Source organism: Malaclemys terrapin, chromosome 9, assembly GCF_027887155.1.
Source record: "Malaclemys terrapin pileata isolate rMalTer1 chromosome 9, rMalTer1.hap1, whole genome shotgun sequence".
Lineage (NCBI taxonomy): Eukaryota > Metazoa > Chordata > Testudines > Emydidae > Malaclemys > Malaclemys terrapin.
In genome coordinates this window covers 56,794,169-56,812,247 of record NC_071513.1, presented here as the reverse complement: position 1 = coordinate 56,812,247, position 18,079 = coordinate 56,794,169, and the positions used below count along the sequence as shown (strand labels likewise).

General features: G+C 46.3%; 1 protein-coding gene and 1 long non-coding RNA gene across 7 annotated transcripts in view; one reads left to right on the top strand and one right to left on the bottom strand.

Moving 5' to 3' along the window:
• The window catches only part of STAG1 (stromal antigen 1), a 391,372-nt gene that overhangs the window by 364,242 nt on the left and 9,051 nt on the right, over window positions 1-18,079 (top strand). For all 5 annotated transcript variants that reach the window (XM_054039941.1, XM_054039940.1, XM_054039942.1 and 2 more), the window contains 3 exons: window positions 4,381-4,586; window positions 8,487-8,658; window positions 9,650-9,760. In XM_054039941.1, the coding sequence (XP_053895916.1) occupies window positions 4,381-4,586; window positions 8,487-8,658; window positions 9,650-9,760 (489 nt within the window). The remainder of the gene's footprint in view (window positions 1-4,380; window positions 4,587-8,486; window positions 8,659-9,649; window positions 9,761-18,079) is intronic.
• Window positions 12,404-18,079, bottom strand: part of LOC128843261 (uncharacterized) — a 36,294-nt gene continuing 30,618 nt past the window's right edge. For both annotated transcript variants that reach the window (XR_008446213.1, XR_008446214.1), the window contains one exon: window positions 12,404-12,707. This is a non-coding gene — a long non-coding RNA (uncharacterized LOC128843261). The remainder of the gene's footprint in view (window positions 12,708-18,079) is intronic.

Here is an 18,079-nt window from a genome sequence, read left to right as displayed (position 1 = left end):
CCTCCATCCCCTCCCTGGATCCAGGGGACTGGTATGCCACTCTCAACTTGAAGGACGCATACTTTCATATAGCGCTCTTTCAAGGACACAGATGCTTCCTCTGCTTCACAGTGGGATCCACGCATTATCAGTTTGCGATGCTCCCCTTCAGCCTTGCAATGGCACAGAGGGTGTTCACAAAATGCATGTTGGTGGTGGCAGCTTACCTCAGGCATCGTGGTATCCTGATCTACCTGCCCCGTACCTCAATGACTGGCTAGTCAAGGTCACTCCAGGTCCCAGTAACAGGATGCTGCTGACCACGTGCAGGAGACTGGGCCTGTTGATAAACAAGGAAAAATCAATGTTGGTCCCTGTGCAAAGAATAGAGTTTATCGGACGGTCCTCGACTCCACGAGGGCGAAGGCGTTTCTGTCGCTTATCAGGTTCCAGACAATGAGGAACCTCATCGCCAGTGTCTCTGCATTTCCTCTCACAACGGCAAGAGTCTGCCCACGGCTGCTGGGCCACATGGCAACGTGCACATACATCGTCTGCTATGTGAGGCTCCGAATGAGACCCTTCCAGCAGTGGCTGGCTACAGTCTATGTCCCATCCAGGGATCACTTGGACAAGGTTGTCAGCATCCCACCAGAGGTACTCACCATATTGCAGTAGTGGACCTATCCTGGAACAGACCTCAATGGAGTTTTGTTCAACAGCCCGCATCCTTCGGTATCACTGATATCCGATGCCTCAGACCTCAGCTGGGAGCGCACCTCAGTGCGATGCGGATGCAAGGTATGTGATCTGCAGAGGAGATGACGTTGCATATAAACGTCAAAGAGCTCAGGGCGGCTCTCCTCGCCTGCGCGGTTTTCCTCCCACAGTTATCCGGCTAAGTGGTTCGAGTGCTGACAGACGACGCAGCCTCGATGTTTTACATCAATAGGCAAGGGAGAGTGCACTTGTCGGCCCTCTGTCAAGAGGCACTCTGGCCTATGGGATTTTTGCATCCAACATGCGATCCACCTGGAAGCCTATCACCTCCCCGCCCATCCCAGTCGTCAGCAGAGTCTTGTCAAACATCAAGAGGGACAAGGCCAAAGTCATTATGATTGCCCCGGCGTGGCTGCGCCAGCATTGGCTTAGCACACTGGGGGATCTGGCAGTAGCCTCCCCGTGGCCGCTGCCTGACAGTCCGGACCTTCTCTCGCAAGACCATGGTCGCCTCCTGTATCCCAACCTCGTCTCCCTCCACCTCACAGTGTGGATGCTGCATAGTTGAACCCAGAGGAGCAAGCCTGTTCCAGGGAGGTGCAGCAGGTCCTTTTGGGAAGTAGAAAATCCTCCACTAGAGTGACTTATCTGGCGAAGTGGACGAGGTTCTCCCACTGAGCGTCTGAGAATAGCGTCTCCCCGAAGCGCTCTTCTCTGCAGTCAGTCTTGGTATACCTTCTCTTCCTGAAGAATGAGGGCCTGGCCCTCTCTTCTATCAAGGTTCATCTAGCTGTCATCTCGGCTTTTCATCCGCCGATCCAGGGTAGATTGGTGTTTTCACAGGAGATGTACATCAGGTTCCTGAAAGGCCTCGAAAGGCTCTTCCCTCCCGTTAGGGATCCTGTCCCACAGTGGGGCCTCAATCTGGTTTTCTCCAGACTCATGGGTCTGCCATTTGAACCCTTGGGCTCTTGTTCCCTTTCCCACCTATTGTGGAAAGTCGCCTTCCTGTTGGCAGTGACACTGAATAGACGAGTGTTGGAGATTAGAGCCCTGACCTTACACGGTCTTCTTCAAAGACAAGATACAGTTGTGACCCTGCCCAGCCTTCCTGCTGAAGGTGGTGTCTTCCTTCCATATCAACCAGAGCATCTTCCTCCCAGTATTCTGTCCTATACCACACAAGATAAATGAGGAGAGGCAGCTGCACTCCCTGGACTTCGCCGTGCCTTGGCCATTTACCTGGAACATACCAAGCCCTTCCGCAGGTCGACACAGCTCTTCATCGCGACAGTGGACAGGATGTAGGGCCTTCTGATGTCCTCTCAAAGGATCTCTAACTGTATTACCTCCTGCATCCGGACCTGTTATGAGTTGGTGCAGGTCCAACCGCCACCTCTGGTGAAGGCCCTCTCAACAAGAGGGCAAGCATCCTCGGCAGCCTTCCTGGCACACTTTCCCATCACACCTTCACAGCACGCTACGCCATCACCCAGCAGGCCAGAGATGACGCTGGGTTCAGCAGAGCTGTGTTACAAACTACACATCCATGAACTCCTGCCCACCCCCGTTGGTACTGCTTGGGAGTCACCTAACATGGAATGGACATGAGCAAGCACTCGAAGAAGAAGAAAAGACAGTTACCTGTTCCGTAACTGGTGTTTCTTCGAGATGTGTTGCTCATGTCCATTCCACGTTAGGTGTGTGTGCTCGCCACATGCACCGGTGCCGAAGTTTCCCCTCAGTGGTGTCCATAGGGGACCGGCTCTGGCGGTGTCTGTATGGTGCGGTATAAGGGACGCCGCCGGCTCCCCCCACCCTCAGTTCCTTTTTGCAGGAAACTCTGACAGTGGGGAAGGAGGGCGGGTAATGGAATAGACATGAGCAACACATCTTGAAATACACCAGTTACGGAACAGGTAACTGTATTTTGATTTCACTTTCTTTCTAACCCAAGTTGATATTATTAAGGAGTGTGGTTTTCTTTCTCGACTGTGGCCTTTTTAGACATCTATTAAAATGTTTTTAAACAATTCCCATGTTGTTATTCAAACTTTTTGTTTACATTTTTTGTGCACTGATTTGGCTCATCAGTTGTTTTCAGCTTTGTGAAATTGGCCCTTTTAAAGCACCAAGTATATATATTACTCATTTGGACTTTTTTCTGCTGAACATAACAAATGTGATCAAATCATAGTCACTTGTACCTAAGCTACAAGACAAGGTGTGTTATAGAATTTCCTCTTGTTGGATTCAGCACTTTTTGAGTTAGGAAGTGTATCTATAATCTGTAATTACATCTATAACTTTTAGAAATTCTTAAGTGCTTTAGCATCGGCAGCATGAGACCTCTAGCGTGCCACTCCGATGAAGTTCCCCATAATCACGCAGCTTTTTTCCCTGTTTTTGCTCCTCATTCCTTCCTAAATAAGTTATAACCAGTGATTTTAACATTCCAGTCATGTGAACCTTTCCACTAGATTTCTGTAATACCAACTAGGTTGAATTTATGCTCATAAATGAGCCATTCCAGTTCCTTATGTTCATTATCCAGGCTCCTAGCATTGGTGGGGAGGCAATTAAAAAATTACTTCTCTTCACTTCCTTTGTTGTCTTGATTAATTTTGTTCTCAACATCTTGACTTTGTGTTAAATGAGTGCTCATTTGTTTTCTCTTTTCACCCTCCACACTTGTTTTTAATTTAACGCCCTCCTGACTACCCTAGTTGGGTCATGTAGCTCAGGCAATAGAAGTTCATACTTGTAGCTCCAGAAGTCTTGGGTTTGGACCTCACTACCAATGACACACCCAGGGGTGTTGTGTTAAATGATGATGTAATTAAAGGTTGTATCATAATACATTTCTCAAAAGAACAGAATTAATGTTGCACAGACATCCTCAATTCTGGGATTTCCTAACTTTTGAGTGCTTGACTTCACAAGTGTAACAATACTTTTTTAACATAGTTTTTGTATGGATTATCATATTAATCTGACTGGCTGTTTTTAGATTGTATGGTTAAATAATTGAAAAAGACAGACCAAAAAAAGCCGGAAGTTCACCAGAATATACACAAAAACTTGTAGTTGGTGGAGATCTAATTTGGAGAACAGGCCCTCAATTTTTTTTTCCAAAAGTATGGCAAGTATGTATGAACTCCAGCAGGAACAGTTGGGCTCCAGTGCCTACAGATTGTCAATATCTTTAATTTCAAAATAATTGGTTGTGTTTGAGAAAATAATTCTCTCACTGTTCTTCTGAAAAAAGTATGCCAGTGCTCAGAATATTGCCAAATTCAATCCATCTGTTTACCTGGATGGAATATGTATGTTGATTGTATTAGGGATTGAGACTAGATATAGCATTAAGGTATAGTATAAATGTGATGAATGATTTCAGACCACTATGGGTGTGTTATGTGGGAAAGAGAACTTTGCATTGTTCCTCAGGGAATATTTGTAGACAGCTAAGCAGCTGTTTTAACTAGTTCTGAAGTGAATTTTATTGAGTCATCTTCAGTCAGAAAGATGGTGCCTTGCCAGCATATGTTTGTAGGATTAAAATAGGAAGAAACAGCATGGGAGATCTTCAGGGCCTCAAGATAAAAGTGTGAAGAGGAGCCCCTTAGGGGTTGGGCAGAGGGGAAATTTTATTTTACACATTGTCTTCTGTTTTCACAGTCACTCATATTTGGAGAAGTTCCTGACAGAACAGATGATGGAAAGGAGGGAAGATGTATGGCTTCCACTGATTTCCTATAGAAATTCACTAGTTACTGGGGGCGAAGACGACAGGATGTCTGTGAACAGCGGAAGTAGTAGCAGCAAAGCATCTTCAGTGAGGAATAAGAAAGGACGACCTCCACTTCACAAAAAAAGGGTGGAGGGTATGTATGGTTTTACATTATGCCTTTAATTAATACATTAAATTAATTAACCCTTCTTTTCTTTCATGAGTTCTGTCTAGCTTTGGAGTTGACACTGAAATATACATATACACACTGCATTGATTAAAAAAAAATCTTGTTTTACAAATTCCTGTAGATTTTTCTTTTTCTTTATGAAATTGTTTACACGTATCCCCACTCTTGGGGATATATGCTGAGATTTGCAGATCCAGAACCATTAAAAGCATTTGATCTTAGCGTGGAGATAGTATATGATTACAAAGTTACATGTTAGCCCTACTGCTTGTTCCCCCTCTGATTTCTGTTTTTCTAACTTGTTTTCTAACTTGTTCCGATCTGGAAATTACATTCTCTCACTAGCGTTGCCACACAAACCCAAGTGCTAAATTCTGACATAGCCTGACATTTTGGCAAAAACAGGAAAAAATATAAAAATTAGTAAAACTTTAGAGAAAGGTGACTTACTAGTATCTAGTTCCTGGAGGTGATGGTCTATATTGAGCTACATCTGTTGGATGCACATTCATCCTTGTTACAGAGCCATTAGAAAACAATGTCCATTGCGACCTCACACATGCTTCATAAAGGATCCACATGTTCATACATAATGGCATATAGGGAGCCGACATCCCAGGCGCCACCCATTCCTTGTCTCCATCTACTCTAAGTTCCATTTTAAGACTCCAAAGAAACAGAGAACTCAGGTGGGAAGTATCAAACAGTAACCTTATCCCCTCCTAAGCAATGCTTGCAGGACTGCTTTCCCAAAGTGGGCATCAAACCTAAAGACAAAATCAATAGAGTATTGCTGTGCCTTGATCTTCATTTAGAAACATTTCTGAGTCCTGCTGTGAAGGCAGTTTTTGTATAGATGAAATGAGTTTTAAAACCTTCAGGTACAGACACTCTTGCAAAGTCATAGCAGGTTTTCAGTCAAAGTCTCTATTGGTTCCCTCTGTGTTAGTTTCTATATTCAGAAATTATCCAGAGGACTTACAAAAAAGCTTACTCCTTTCCAAATTGCAACTGAGGGCATGTCTACACTTATTGGGGTTCGATGCTGCTGCAATCGATGCATTGGGGTTGATTTAGCGGGTCTAGGGAAGACCCGCTAAATTGACCGCAGATCGATCTCCTGTCAACTCTGGTACTCTACCGGAACGAGAAGAGAAAGGTAAGTTGACGAGAGACACTCTCCCGTCGACGCAGTGTAGTGTAGACACCGCAGTAAGTCGACTCCAGCTATGTTAGTCACGTAGATGGAGTTGCGTAACTTAGGTCGACTTACCCCGGTAGTCTAGACAAGATCTAAAAATCCATTGGGAGCATGCTAGGGCAGAAGAAAATCATTACAAGCTGACCTTTGAAAGAGAGAGTAGAAATAACGAGTCAATTTTATCATAACAATTGACTAATAGCCGGTTGCCACAAGATTCAGGATTGAGGTATTGAATACTAGGATCCAATTCTAGGATTAATGAGCCAGAAAAGTTGCCGGGAACCAAGGCCAGGCAGGGAGTGTGGGCTACGATGGGGTGGAGATGCAGTGGGGGGTCAGTGGGGTTGCAGGCTGAGAGTGCAGGGGGTAGGATGGTGGTGTGGAGTGCAGGAGACAAGGGGCTGGGCTGGGGCAGCCTGGTGTGGGCTGGGCCAGTGTGTGGGGGCCAAGGTGCAGAGACTCTGACTTTGCCCAGTGGGAAGGAGCCTGCCAACTCCTGTGCTAGGGGGATGGACATCCAAGCTGCCCATTCACCTGGGCTCAATGGGCTGGAAGCTGTCCTCTGCTGATGCCCACGTCCCTCTGTGGCTGAGCAGGGGCATGCTCACCTTTAGAGCCCTGGACACCTGGTGCCAACCTACCTGGAAAGGGTACACGTTGGGGTCTCTCCAACCCAGCTTCATGAAGTTTGGGGGTGGGGGTAGAAGCATCAGGGAAGACACTAGGGGTCCAAGGCTAACTTTTAAGGAGTTGGGAGGGGGCGGTGTTTTGCCTAGGGCAGCAGATCGGATTGAGTGGCCTCTGCCAGTGATTAGGCAGTTGGACCTTGGGGTCTCAGCTCAGGATGTGTTAGAGGATCCCAGACAGGAGCAGTGCCTAGAGTCTGTTCAGGCTCTGGAGGCTTGAAGAACATAGGGATTCAGTTTGGATCGCCTCACAGCAGTCTGGTGAGTATCCAACAGGGGGAGCTCAGCCAGATCTGGGACAGATGCAGCCGAAAGTCTGGTCAGGAGTCTATATATGGTTGATACTCGACACAAATCTGCTCTCTGTATGGATTTCCACTGGCATTACTTAGTGCCCAAAGAAAATCAAGCACAAAGGAGGAACTGAAAAGAGACTATGAGATAAATTTGAATGGCAGAGGTGTTTCAATGGCATTCGTGTTAGGGTAAATTCAGGAACAAGCAGGCAACAGTTAAGCCCAAAAAGAAAAAGGCATGAGAAAAATGACAAAATCCAATGGGATCTCCCTTCCCCGCCCTCCTTTCCTAATCCCTCTCATCGCTTACTTCTCCTTTCCCCCATCAGTGAAACCGAGGCTAGGTCTACACTACCCGCCTGAATCGGAGGGTAGAAATCGATCTCTCGGGGATCGAATTATCGCGTCTCATCGGGACGCGACAATCGATCCCCGAATCGACGCTCTTACTCCACCAGCGGAGGTGGGAGTAAGCGCCATCGACGGGGAGCCGCGGAGGTCGATTTTGCCGCCGCCGTCAGCGGGGTAAGTCGGCTCCGATAAGTCGAATTCAGCTATGCTATTTGCGTAGCTAAATTTGCATATCTTAAATCGACCCCCCCACCCCCCCGTAGAGAAGACCTGCCCTCAGATCTCTTGTCTGTTCTCCTCTAATCCCCCCACCTGCCTCAGCAACCTTATCCCATTTCCTGATCTCCCTCGCTCACGCTGTAATCGTCTCCCTCATCTTTCTTCTCAGTCTCTCCCTTCCCTCTGGTTCATTCTCTTCGCAGTACAAGCAAGCATCCTTTAATCTCTCCCATGTTAAAAAAAACTCATGGTTGATTCTGGTTGCATCTCCAGCTACCCATCTTCCTTCTTCCCTTCATTTGTAGGCTCGTTGAACGCTCTGTCTGCAATTGCTGTCTGGAGTTCTTTTATTCCACTTCCATTGTAAACAGACTCTCCTTTCTAGCTCCTGCTCAGTCCACTCCCACCAAAGTCTCTGATGACCCGTCCTTGGCCAGATCTCCATCCTTATCTTGTGCTCCTCCTCATCTGTTTGTGTTATCCACATGTTGTCTCTCATGTTATAAATTGATTGTAAACTCTTTAGGGTGGGAACCATCTTTGCTCTGTGTATGTTCAGCACCTGGTTCTCTAGGCACCGCTGCAATACAAATATTTATGATTGATTATTATTGTTATTGTTGTTTATTAGAATACCTGCTTTGAGGTTGAAATGTTGTTGGGAATACCTGGTAGTTCAAAGAAGGAGGGTGAATCTTGTTCCTAATTCTTCTTTGGCATAAGGAGTTGGGATCCTTCCTCCTCAGTACTAATACAAAACTAAATTAGAGCTGGAAATTAAACTTCTTGGAGATTAATCCAGATTGATCCATCACCCAGTTACCTATCTATGGTGTAAAATACTGAATTTGTAAACTTACAGTTTTGCAGAATTTGCTCTAACTGAGGTAGTGAGCTATATCAAAATGTACCAGTGGATGAATACATAAATTCAAGTCCTCAATTAGCACTGTATTTGCGTTCTAAAGCTCATACTCGATGCAATATGTGCCACCAGTAAATATCCCATTTAAAAGTTGGCCTGAATAAGATATGAATCATAGTAATATTGTGCTGAATAAATTCACTGTCTCAAGTAACTAGCTAAATGTAATTTATATTTTTATAGATGAGAGTCTGGAAGGCTCATGGCTAAACAGGAACGACACCATTCAAACTCCCGGGGCTCTGCAAACACCACAGCTCACTTCAACTGTATTGAGAGAGAACACTAGACAAATGGGAGAGCAGATTCAAGAGCATGAGTCAGAACATGGATCTGAACAAGATTTTTTACACAAGTATGTACCAAGATGTTATGCTCAAATGTATTGTGCTGAACAAGAAACACATGCTAAACAAAACAGTTGGGATAGCAGTAGCAGTTATACAACATGTTTGTGGTTTTACATTTGCAGCATATATTTTGGAGAGAGAAAAATCTCTTGCCTGGTAATTCCATAGGTTAGTCTGGTATAAATTGTGTCAAATAATAATATCATTTTTAGATTCTCAGAAAAAAACTATGTTAAAACAAAGGTAGAAAGGGCATATCCATAATTTAGGGAGGAAATATATTACAAGGATGCTGAAATTATCCAATGCAATAACAATACAATTATTTTAAGGCATTTTAGTGTCTGTTGCCCTCAATTAGTTTTAAATGATTTTTAAAGACATGGGATTTTTCTTTTATTTTTTCACCACCACAAGGCAGAGTTAAGGTTATTTGGGTGCCTAACTGTGCATTTTCATAACTTGAAAAATGTTTGAATTTCTTTTAAGTTTAACTTAAAAGCTCTTTTCCTAAGTTTATAATGCTTGTTTGGGGGATAATTATAACATACCTGTAACTTATTTTACCCTAAATTACTGATCTTAACTCCAACTTTTTGTAGTTTGTCTTTGAATTTCCTTGGTCATCTTAATTTAAAAGTTTATACATGAACAAGAAACTGTGAGAATGCTATTATGTGATATTTCTAATATTTTGAAGATATGTAATATCAACCATACATTTTGTTTTTGTTTTAACTTTTATAGGCAGATTCACTGGTATGCTCTGGCTGCTTTATATCATTCTGGAGCAAAGCAGCCAGGCCATACTAGCCAGTGAAACTGAGTTTACAGGAACTTTGTTTTGCCAGTGTAGTGCAAAGTGTAGTGGAAAGCAGCCAGAGTATACTGTCTTGAAGTTGGCCCGAGAAGAAACTTACTGACGTGGCATCTAAAATTAATAAATACAAAATCAGTGCTGTGACTGAGTTAGTAATGCTGCTCTGTATGTGTTAGTCCCCAGATGCAGATATCTTGGTTGGGCCAGCAGAAGCTAGAAGATTTAAATCGAAAGGACAGGACAGGAATGAATTACATGAAAGGGAGAAGTGGTGTAAGACATGCAGTGTAAGTGTTCAAACCACCAAAGATCCTTTTCGTGATGAGTAATTGAATCAGTGAATCTGTTAATGATGGACTTAATCCTGCCCTGTGTAGTTGCTATTTTATTAGGGTTTGTAAAACATTTTATCGCTCTTAATACAAGCACACTAACAGCTTTATGAAGTTATGATGTGCATCAGCAGAGGGAGTGTGGGCTAAGGTTTGGCACTCAGCTCTGCAAGACATTGATTGCTCCAGCCCCATCCATCAAAGCACTTTCAGCATACGAGTACTCCCACCAAAGTCAGTAGGACCACTCATATGAATAATCATTTGCTGAAGTGCTTTGCTGGATTGGGGCCAGAGTGCCCAGCACCTTACAAGATCAAGCCGTTAATGCTCAGGCCTGGGAACCAGTTTTGGGTTCTATTCCCAGAATTCCTGGTGATTTACTGTGAGACCTTGAGCAAGTCACGAGACCTCTCCGTACTTGCTTGCCCCATTGTAAAATGAAGCTATTACCACTTGCCTGCCCTAGAAGGTTGTTGTAAGGTTTAATGCTTCGAGTAGCGTCCCTAGGAGTGTTCCACTTCCAGTGTGCATGCACCTCTCGAGCCCTTGATCAGAGATTTTCAGTTAGCAGTGTCTGTTCGACTCGCACATGCATCCTATGCCTCCTGGTACCAGACACCAAGGCTATACAGTTCTCAATCACCTCAGCCTGAGACAGTCCCTTAGTTTGCACCTTGAGTGTGCCTTGGCTTATCTATTTTTCTATACTTGTTAAGATAGTATTGTCAGTTGTTAGTACAGTTATATTAGTTAGATAAGTATTGAGAGGATTGTGTTTTTTCTCCTCTTTTCCCTTCAAGAGGCTTGTTTTTCCTAGCAGGGCATGCCTGGCTCGCCAGGCTTCAAATGCTGCCTCTCCTGCCAAGAGGTTATACCTGTAAGGACAGCCACTCTAAGTGTGTCTGTTTGTTGGGGGAGTCCCACATCTCCAAGAAGTGCAACCTCTGCCTGGCCCTCAAGTCCAGGGCAAAGAAGAACAGGGAGATTAAACTCTCACTATTGATGATGGAACACTACCTTAGGCCAGCTTCTGAGTCAGGCCAGGAGACACCCCTCCGCATACCTGTCTCTCAACTGATCCAGTGCCCTTTCAACCTCAGCACAGGCTTCCCCTAAGAAGGTGAAGACTTTGGAGGCTTCATTGAAGACTTTTAAAAAGAGGAATGCAGACTCTCACATTAAGGAGCCAGCTCTGAAAAAGCCCAGGAGAGTTCTACAGAGAGATTTACAGTCTCCAAAGCCTCAACCTCTTGACTTGGTACCATTGAGTTGGAGGACTCCTCCTCTGGTACTGAGGAGGTGGTGAAGTCCCAAAGCTTAAAGGAGAGACATGGCTCCCATAGGACCTCGGTACCCTCTACCAGCAAGGAGGGAAAACATACTGGACTGGCACCATCAAGCTCAGACCAGCTGTTGGTACCTATGTATTTGTCACCAAGCAAGCATCGGTGCCAGACACCATCAGCATCTACTTCAGTACACTCACCATCAATGGTACTGTCAACTTCAGCAACTGTGTGCTCAGCTACTGTATCGGTAGTGATCCCCTACTCGGTACCACAAACATTCAGTTATACAAAGTATCTCTCTATAATGGATGAACCAAAGTCGCTCCTCTTAATGGGTACCCAGCCTCTCTCAGTACCAAGATCTCGATCTCCTGACCACCTTCCTCTGGTAATGTAGGACTCTGCACCACTTTATGTGAGTGCTCTTCCATTGGATGAGATGGAGGAGGATGAAGGAGACTTCCAGTCAGTCTCCTCTATTTCTGTTCAGGGTTCTCCAGCATATCCCTTCAGGAACCTACTCTCTGACAGTCACAGGGAAGATCATTATCAAGCGTGGTAGAACCAACCCTGTATGCCATCCCCACTTCCACATGAGTCTCGCCTGGGCCATACTTGGATCCTGGGGCTGCTTATTGGAAACAATTGGCCTGACCACCAGTACCATCTTATAGGGAGGCCAGAATTATACAACCTTCTCCTCCCCAACCAGCCCCCTCAACGCCACAGGAGGAGACGTTTGAGAAACAAGAAGCCAGGGCACATAAGGAGACCACCACTCAAACACCTATTTCATCCTCTTCAGTTGAACCAGTTGCCTCCACCATCATCCATGGCTGATGATTTTCAGCAATTTTAAGATTTCATAAAGCGGGTAGCTGACTCTCTTCAAATTCTACTCAAAGAGTTCAAGGATTCACAGCACAAACTGTTGGATATCATGCAGTCAGCAACACCCTCTAGAGTGGCATTACCTATCAGTGAGGGACTCCTAGATATAGCTGAGACTGTGCGGCAGACACCTGCCACTGTTCCGCCTTTGTGTAAACAGGTGGATAAGATGTATTATGTCCCCCTTAAGGATTCTGATTTTTTGTTCTCCCACCCTCCACTTGTCTCCCTATTGGTGGATGTGGTAAATGAGCATGGTAGGCAGCACTTCTCTAAGTCCACTGTATATGACGAAGACTAGAAAAGACTGGATCTCTTTGGATGAAAGTCCTATGCATCAGCAATCCTACAATTCAAGATCACAAACTATCAGGCAGTTGTGGCCAAATATAATTTTACAAATTCACAGCTTTTATTGAACATCTGCCACTGTAATATAGGGAGCAATTCCAGCCCATCATCTCTGAAGGCCAATTATTGGCCAGAACTCCTCTTCAAGCATCCTTACATGCGGCAGACACTGCTGCCAGGTCCATCTCCATGGTGGATTTATATGCGGGGCATCATGGCTCCAACTCTTGGAGTTTCAGAGAGAAGTACAGAACACTTTGGAGGACCTCCCCTTCATGGTTGTAAACTTTTCTTGGAGACCATAGATGAGTCCTTGCACACACTGAAGGATTCTAGGGCTACTTTACAATCCCTGGGCATATATACACCTACAAATAAGAAAAGGTTTAGTAAGTCACAGACTTCCCAGAGATTGTGTCCTGCTCTGTTTTCTGGATTCCATAGAGCTTCCAATCTGCCAAGGAAAAGAGACAGATTTCATAGAAAGAGGGCTGCCAACTACCCTCCACAACCACCTAGTCATCTTTGAAGCAACAGTTTAGATGCTTGGTCAAGAGTTTGAATCCTCCCTCAAATCTGATTTTACAGCTGCTCCCATTGCCGCCCCGCCCCCCCTTATCTCCCTTTGGAAGACCAACTTTGCCTATTTCCAACATGCTTGTGGGAGGATCACTACAGGCAAGTGGGTCATAGAGGTCATAACATCAGGTCATACCATGCATTTTATATCACTCCCCACCTTGCATCCCCCTTTCCCATCCCTCTTCAGAATCCCCCTCTCAAGCTTTTAATGTGACAAGAAATGAATTCTCTCCTTCAATTAGGAGCAATAGAGCCAATCTCTCCTCCTCACAAGGGCAAGGGATTTTACTCAAAGTATTTCCTTGTGCCAAAGAAGGACAGAGGGTGGGAACCGCTCTTAGAGCTAAGACTTCTAAACATATTCATAAAGTCTCAAAGGTTCAAGATGGTGACTCTGGAAGTTATAATTCTTTGAGTGATGGTCCCTATTGTATTCCACTGAGGGTTATACTCAGGCGCCATGTGTCTGAAGCTGGAGATTTTAAAAGTAGTAGTGTCTGTTGGTCCGCGCATGCACCCTTGCTCCATCTCATAGTTTGGTCAGAAGTGATAAAGAGCAGGGAGGACCGACTAGGCCCTCAGTTCCTTCTTACTGCCGCATGGCCCGAGTTGGAGCCTCTGCTGTTCTTTTGTCTCTTGTGATGCACTTTCTAAACACATGTTTGTATATAGTTAGTATTTTTGTTGTTTTTGCAGTAGTTTAATGTTAGTAGTAGTTTTTAGGATTTTGACAGACTTTGGGGTGCTGTTTACTGGTCTGCTTTCCCCATCACCCTCCCCAGCACACATATCTGGGTATTGGATTATGCCAAAGATGTTGGGGTTCAAGATCTGCGCCTCTGGCCCTCGCTTGTTCTTGATCAGTGATGAGCACCAACACTGCCTTTACTGATTGGGAGAAGCCCACATTGCATCCGGGTGCAGTATCTGCCTCTCCTTCCCAAGCCTCTCCTTCCCCACCTGGGAAGGCTGATCTGTACCTCAAGAAGCACCTCCTGGAGGTCACCATGAGGCCACAGTCAGATCCAGGTTAGGTGGTGGAGTATGAGTCGCTTGGCCCAACTCCAATGATACCGCTGGAACCAGAGAGTTTCTCTTTCCAATCCTTGGATGTCCTTGGATTGGCTCTCGCCTCACCATCAGATTATTACCGCCAGTTCCAGGACCTTTTAAGCAGAGTGGCTGAACACCTCCACATCCCACTGGAGGAAATACAGGACAAACAGCACCAGCTGCTTGACACCTTGCATGCCTCGGTACCGACCAGAGTGGCTCTACCAATCAATGCCATTCTGCAACCAGCCCAGACAGTCTGGCATACTCCGGCCACTTGCACACCCACCCTCAAGGGGGCAGAGAAGAGGTACTATGTACCTGCGAAGGGGTCTGAGTTTATGTTCTCTCATCTCCCACCCAATTGCCTCATCATATAGGCCAGGGGTGGGCAAACTACGGCCCGCAGACCGGATCTGGCCTCCCAGGGCTTTGGATCTGGCCCGCAGGATTACCCGCCATGGTGCCGCAGGCCCCGTGCCGCTCTCAGAAGTGGCCCTCGGGCGTGGGGGGCTGTCAAGGCTGGATCCCCACTTTGAACTTTAGGGTACAAATGTAGGGGCCTGCATGAAAACTTCTAAGCTTAACTACCAGCTTAGCTCTGGTTCCGCTGCCACCATTTCAATGGATTCCCTTCCTGGGAAACCTTGAAAAACCTTCACCAAATCCCTGGTGAATACAAATCCAAACCCCTTGGATCTTAAAACAAGGAGAAATTAACCATTCCCCCTCCTTCCTCCCACCAACTCCTGGTGAATACAGTTCCAACCCCCCCTGGGATCTACAACAGGGAGAAATTAACCATCCCCCCTCCTTCCTCCCACCAACTCCTGGTGAATCAAGATCCAAACCCCTTGGATCTTAAAACAAGGAAAAATCAATCAGGTTCTTAAAAAGAAGGCTTTTAATTAAAGAAAAAGGTAAAAATCATCTCTGTAAAATCAGTATGGAAATTAACCTTACAGGGTAATCAAACTTAAAGAGCTCAGAGGACTCCCCTCTAGTCTCAGGTTCAAAGTACAGCAAACAAAGATAAACACTCTAGTAAAAGGTACATTTACAAGTTGAGAAAACAAAGGAAAACTAACACGCCTTGCCTGGCTATTTACTTACAAGTTTGAAATAGGAGAGACTTGTTTAGAAAGATGTGGAGGACCTGGATTGATGTCTGGTCCCTCTCAGTCCCGAGAACGAACACACTCCCAAAACAAAGAACACAAACAAAAGCCTTCCCCCCCCAAGATTTGAAAGTATCTTGTCCCCTTATTGGTCCTTTAGGTCAGATGCCAGCCAGGTTACCTGAGCTTCTTAACCCTTTACAGGGAAAAGGATTTTGGAGTCTCTGGCCAGGAGGGATTTATACTACTGTACACAGGACAGCTATTACCCTTCCCTTTATAGTTATGACAGGGGCAGAGGGCTCCACGTGCGTTGCCCTTGCCTCCAGGCACCACCCCCGCAGCTCCCATTGGCCGGAAATGGGGAACCCTGGCCAATGGGAGCTTCAGGGGAGGTACCTGGAGGCGTGGCAAGGGCAGAGCATGCAGAGCCCTCCGCCCCCTACCCCCAGGGGCCGCAGTGCTTCCTGGAGCGGCACAAGGCCGGGGCCACCCCAGAGCCGCTTTAGGTAAGTGGCGCCGGGCCAGAGCTCGAACCCCTCCTGCACCCCACCCCCCAACTCCCTGCCCTAAGCACCCTGCCTGCATCTCGCACCCCTCCTGCACCCCAACTCCTCGCCCTGAGTCCCTTCGTACACCCCTCCTGCACCCCAACCCCCTTCCCTGAGCCCCCTCATACACACTGCACCCCTCCTCTGCCCCAATCCCTTGCCCTGACCCCCTTCCTGCACACCACACCCCCTACCCCACCCCTACCCCCTGCCCAAAAAGTTTGCCCACCCCTGATATAGGTGGTGTCAGAGCAGGCCCAGCAATAGCACCCACACTCCACCTCGGCGGACAAGGAGGGCAAACAACTAGACCTTCTGGGTCGCAAGGTCGTCTTCTCTGCCAGCCTTCTATTTCGAATCTCCAATTACTTGGTTCTATTAGCTAAATACAACTTCCTTCCTTACAGCAAGTTGACGGACTTTGCAGAAAAACTTCTTCAGCAGGATTGTGCCCGCTTCCCAACTATCTTAGTGGAAGGGAAATCCTGAGGATGACACTCCAGGCTGCAGTGGACTCAGCAGACACTTCTTCGTGCAAGATGGCTAAGGGAATTGTCACGAGGAGGAAATTGTGACTACATTCTTGTTTGTCAAGGAAAATATAGAACACCATAGAGGACCTCCCTTTCAATTAATCTCCTCTCTTCAATCAGAAGACAGACGATTCTCTCCACTCCCGCAAGGATTCCAGAGCCACTCTTCAATCGCTGGGTATCTACATACCGGCACCCAAGCGCAAGTTCTACCGCCTGCCACTGACGCAGCGTTTCAGAATTCCTCAATTCTTCCATCAGCAGCCCTATGAGCTTCCTTGCATACGACAGTATATCCAATGCCCCATCCTCTCTGTTCATCGTCATAGCCTTCAGCATCTCCTACTCAGTCTTCGCAGAAGCAATATTTTTGAGTGCATCTAGAGAGCTGCCAACCAACTTGCCTCATGCCATACACCCGACCCACCCCCTTCAGGGAGCATCTATCACTCTTTTTATCAGCTTGGAGCTTGATAATAATGGACAAGTGGTTCCTGGATGTCATTCAACGTGGCTATACGATCAAGTTCCCACATTTAGTTGGGAATTGGTCCTGCTTTGAGCAGGGGGTTGGACTAGAGGACCTCTTGAGGTCCCTTCCAACCCTGATATTCTATGATTCTATGCTACCTCATCCACATCCCCCACCCCAGCCCTGCCTCAGAAGCCACTCTCATGACAGTATCCTCACCTTAGAAGTGGACTCCATACTCCAAAGGGGAGCAATAAAACCAGTGCCTGTGACCTATCAAAGCACAGGGTTCTATTCCATGTATTTTCTGGTTCCCAAGAAGAAGGGCAGGTGGAGACTGATCTTAGATCTCCGTGGTCTCAACCACTTCATACGCAAGCCAAAGTTTTGTATGGTCACCCTAGCAGCCATCATATCTTCACTAGAAAAAGACATCTGGTTTATGGCTCTCGATATGCAGGATGCTTACTTTCATGTAGATATCCATCCTACCCACAGACGTTTCTTGATATTCATGGCAGGCCCTTAACACTTCCAATACAGGATTCTGTTGTTCGACTCACTACTGGTCCACAGGTCTTCACCAAAGTTTTCTCTGTGGTGGCAGCCCACCTCTAGCATCAAGGTGTCCTTATATTCCCTTATCTCGATGACTGGCTGCTAGCAGTGCAATCCAAATGGGAGGTTCAAGCCTCGACCTCTGTGCTGCTCGTATTCCTCTCGTCCTAGGTGGTGAGCATAAATATTGAAAAATTGACTTTGGTACCCCCTCAGTCCCTATAATTCATTGGGGCCTGCATCAATGCAGTCTTCGCGCACGCCTGTCTACCAGAGGACAGATTCCAGATCCTCCAAGAGCTTATTGACAAGGTGGTCTCCATTCCTTCTGTTCTGGCCAGGGCTTGCTTTTTTCCCTTCTTGACCTTCACTCATCTTTGCTTTCACTGCCTGCAGCTGTGGCTCCAGAGGGCCTATTCTCCACGCACCATACCGTAGACTTCCTACAGACAGTACCACCCAACGTTCTCTCCTCCCCAGGTCAGCTCTGCACCAGGATACCGTTCCTTCCATTCTCTTTGAACATGATGCTCATTACTGATGCGTCGCTTGCTGGATTGGGCATCCACATGGGCAATAACATGACATGGGACTTGGACTGCTCAAGAATCCTGGATGCACATCAACGTCCTAGAACTTTGGGCCATGTATTTCTCCTATCCATTCACTCCTGTCATGTTCTCATCATGTCAGACAACACCACCGCCATTTACATCATCAAGAAACAACGGGGCACGAGGTCGCCAACACATTGGGCAGAAGCAGTTCATTTTGGGGATTGGTGCATTACCCACAAGATACTGTTGTCAGCAGCATATCTTCCCAGGACTCCAAACATAATTGTGGACTCTCTCAGCAGGAAATTTGTGTCCA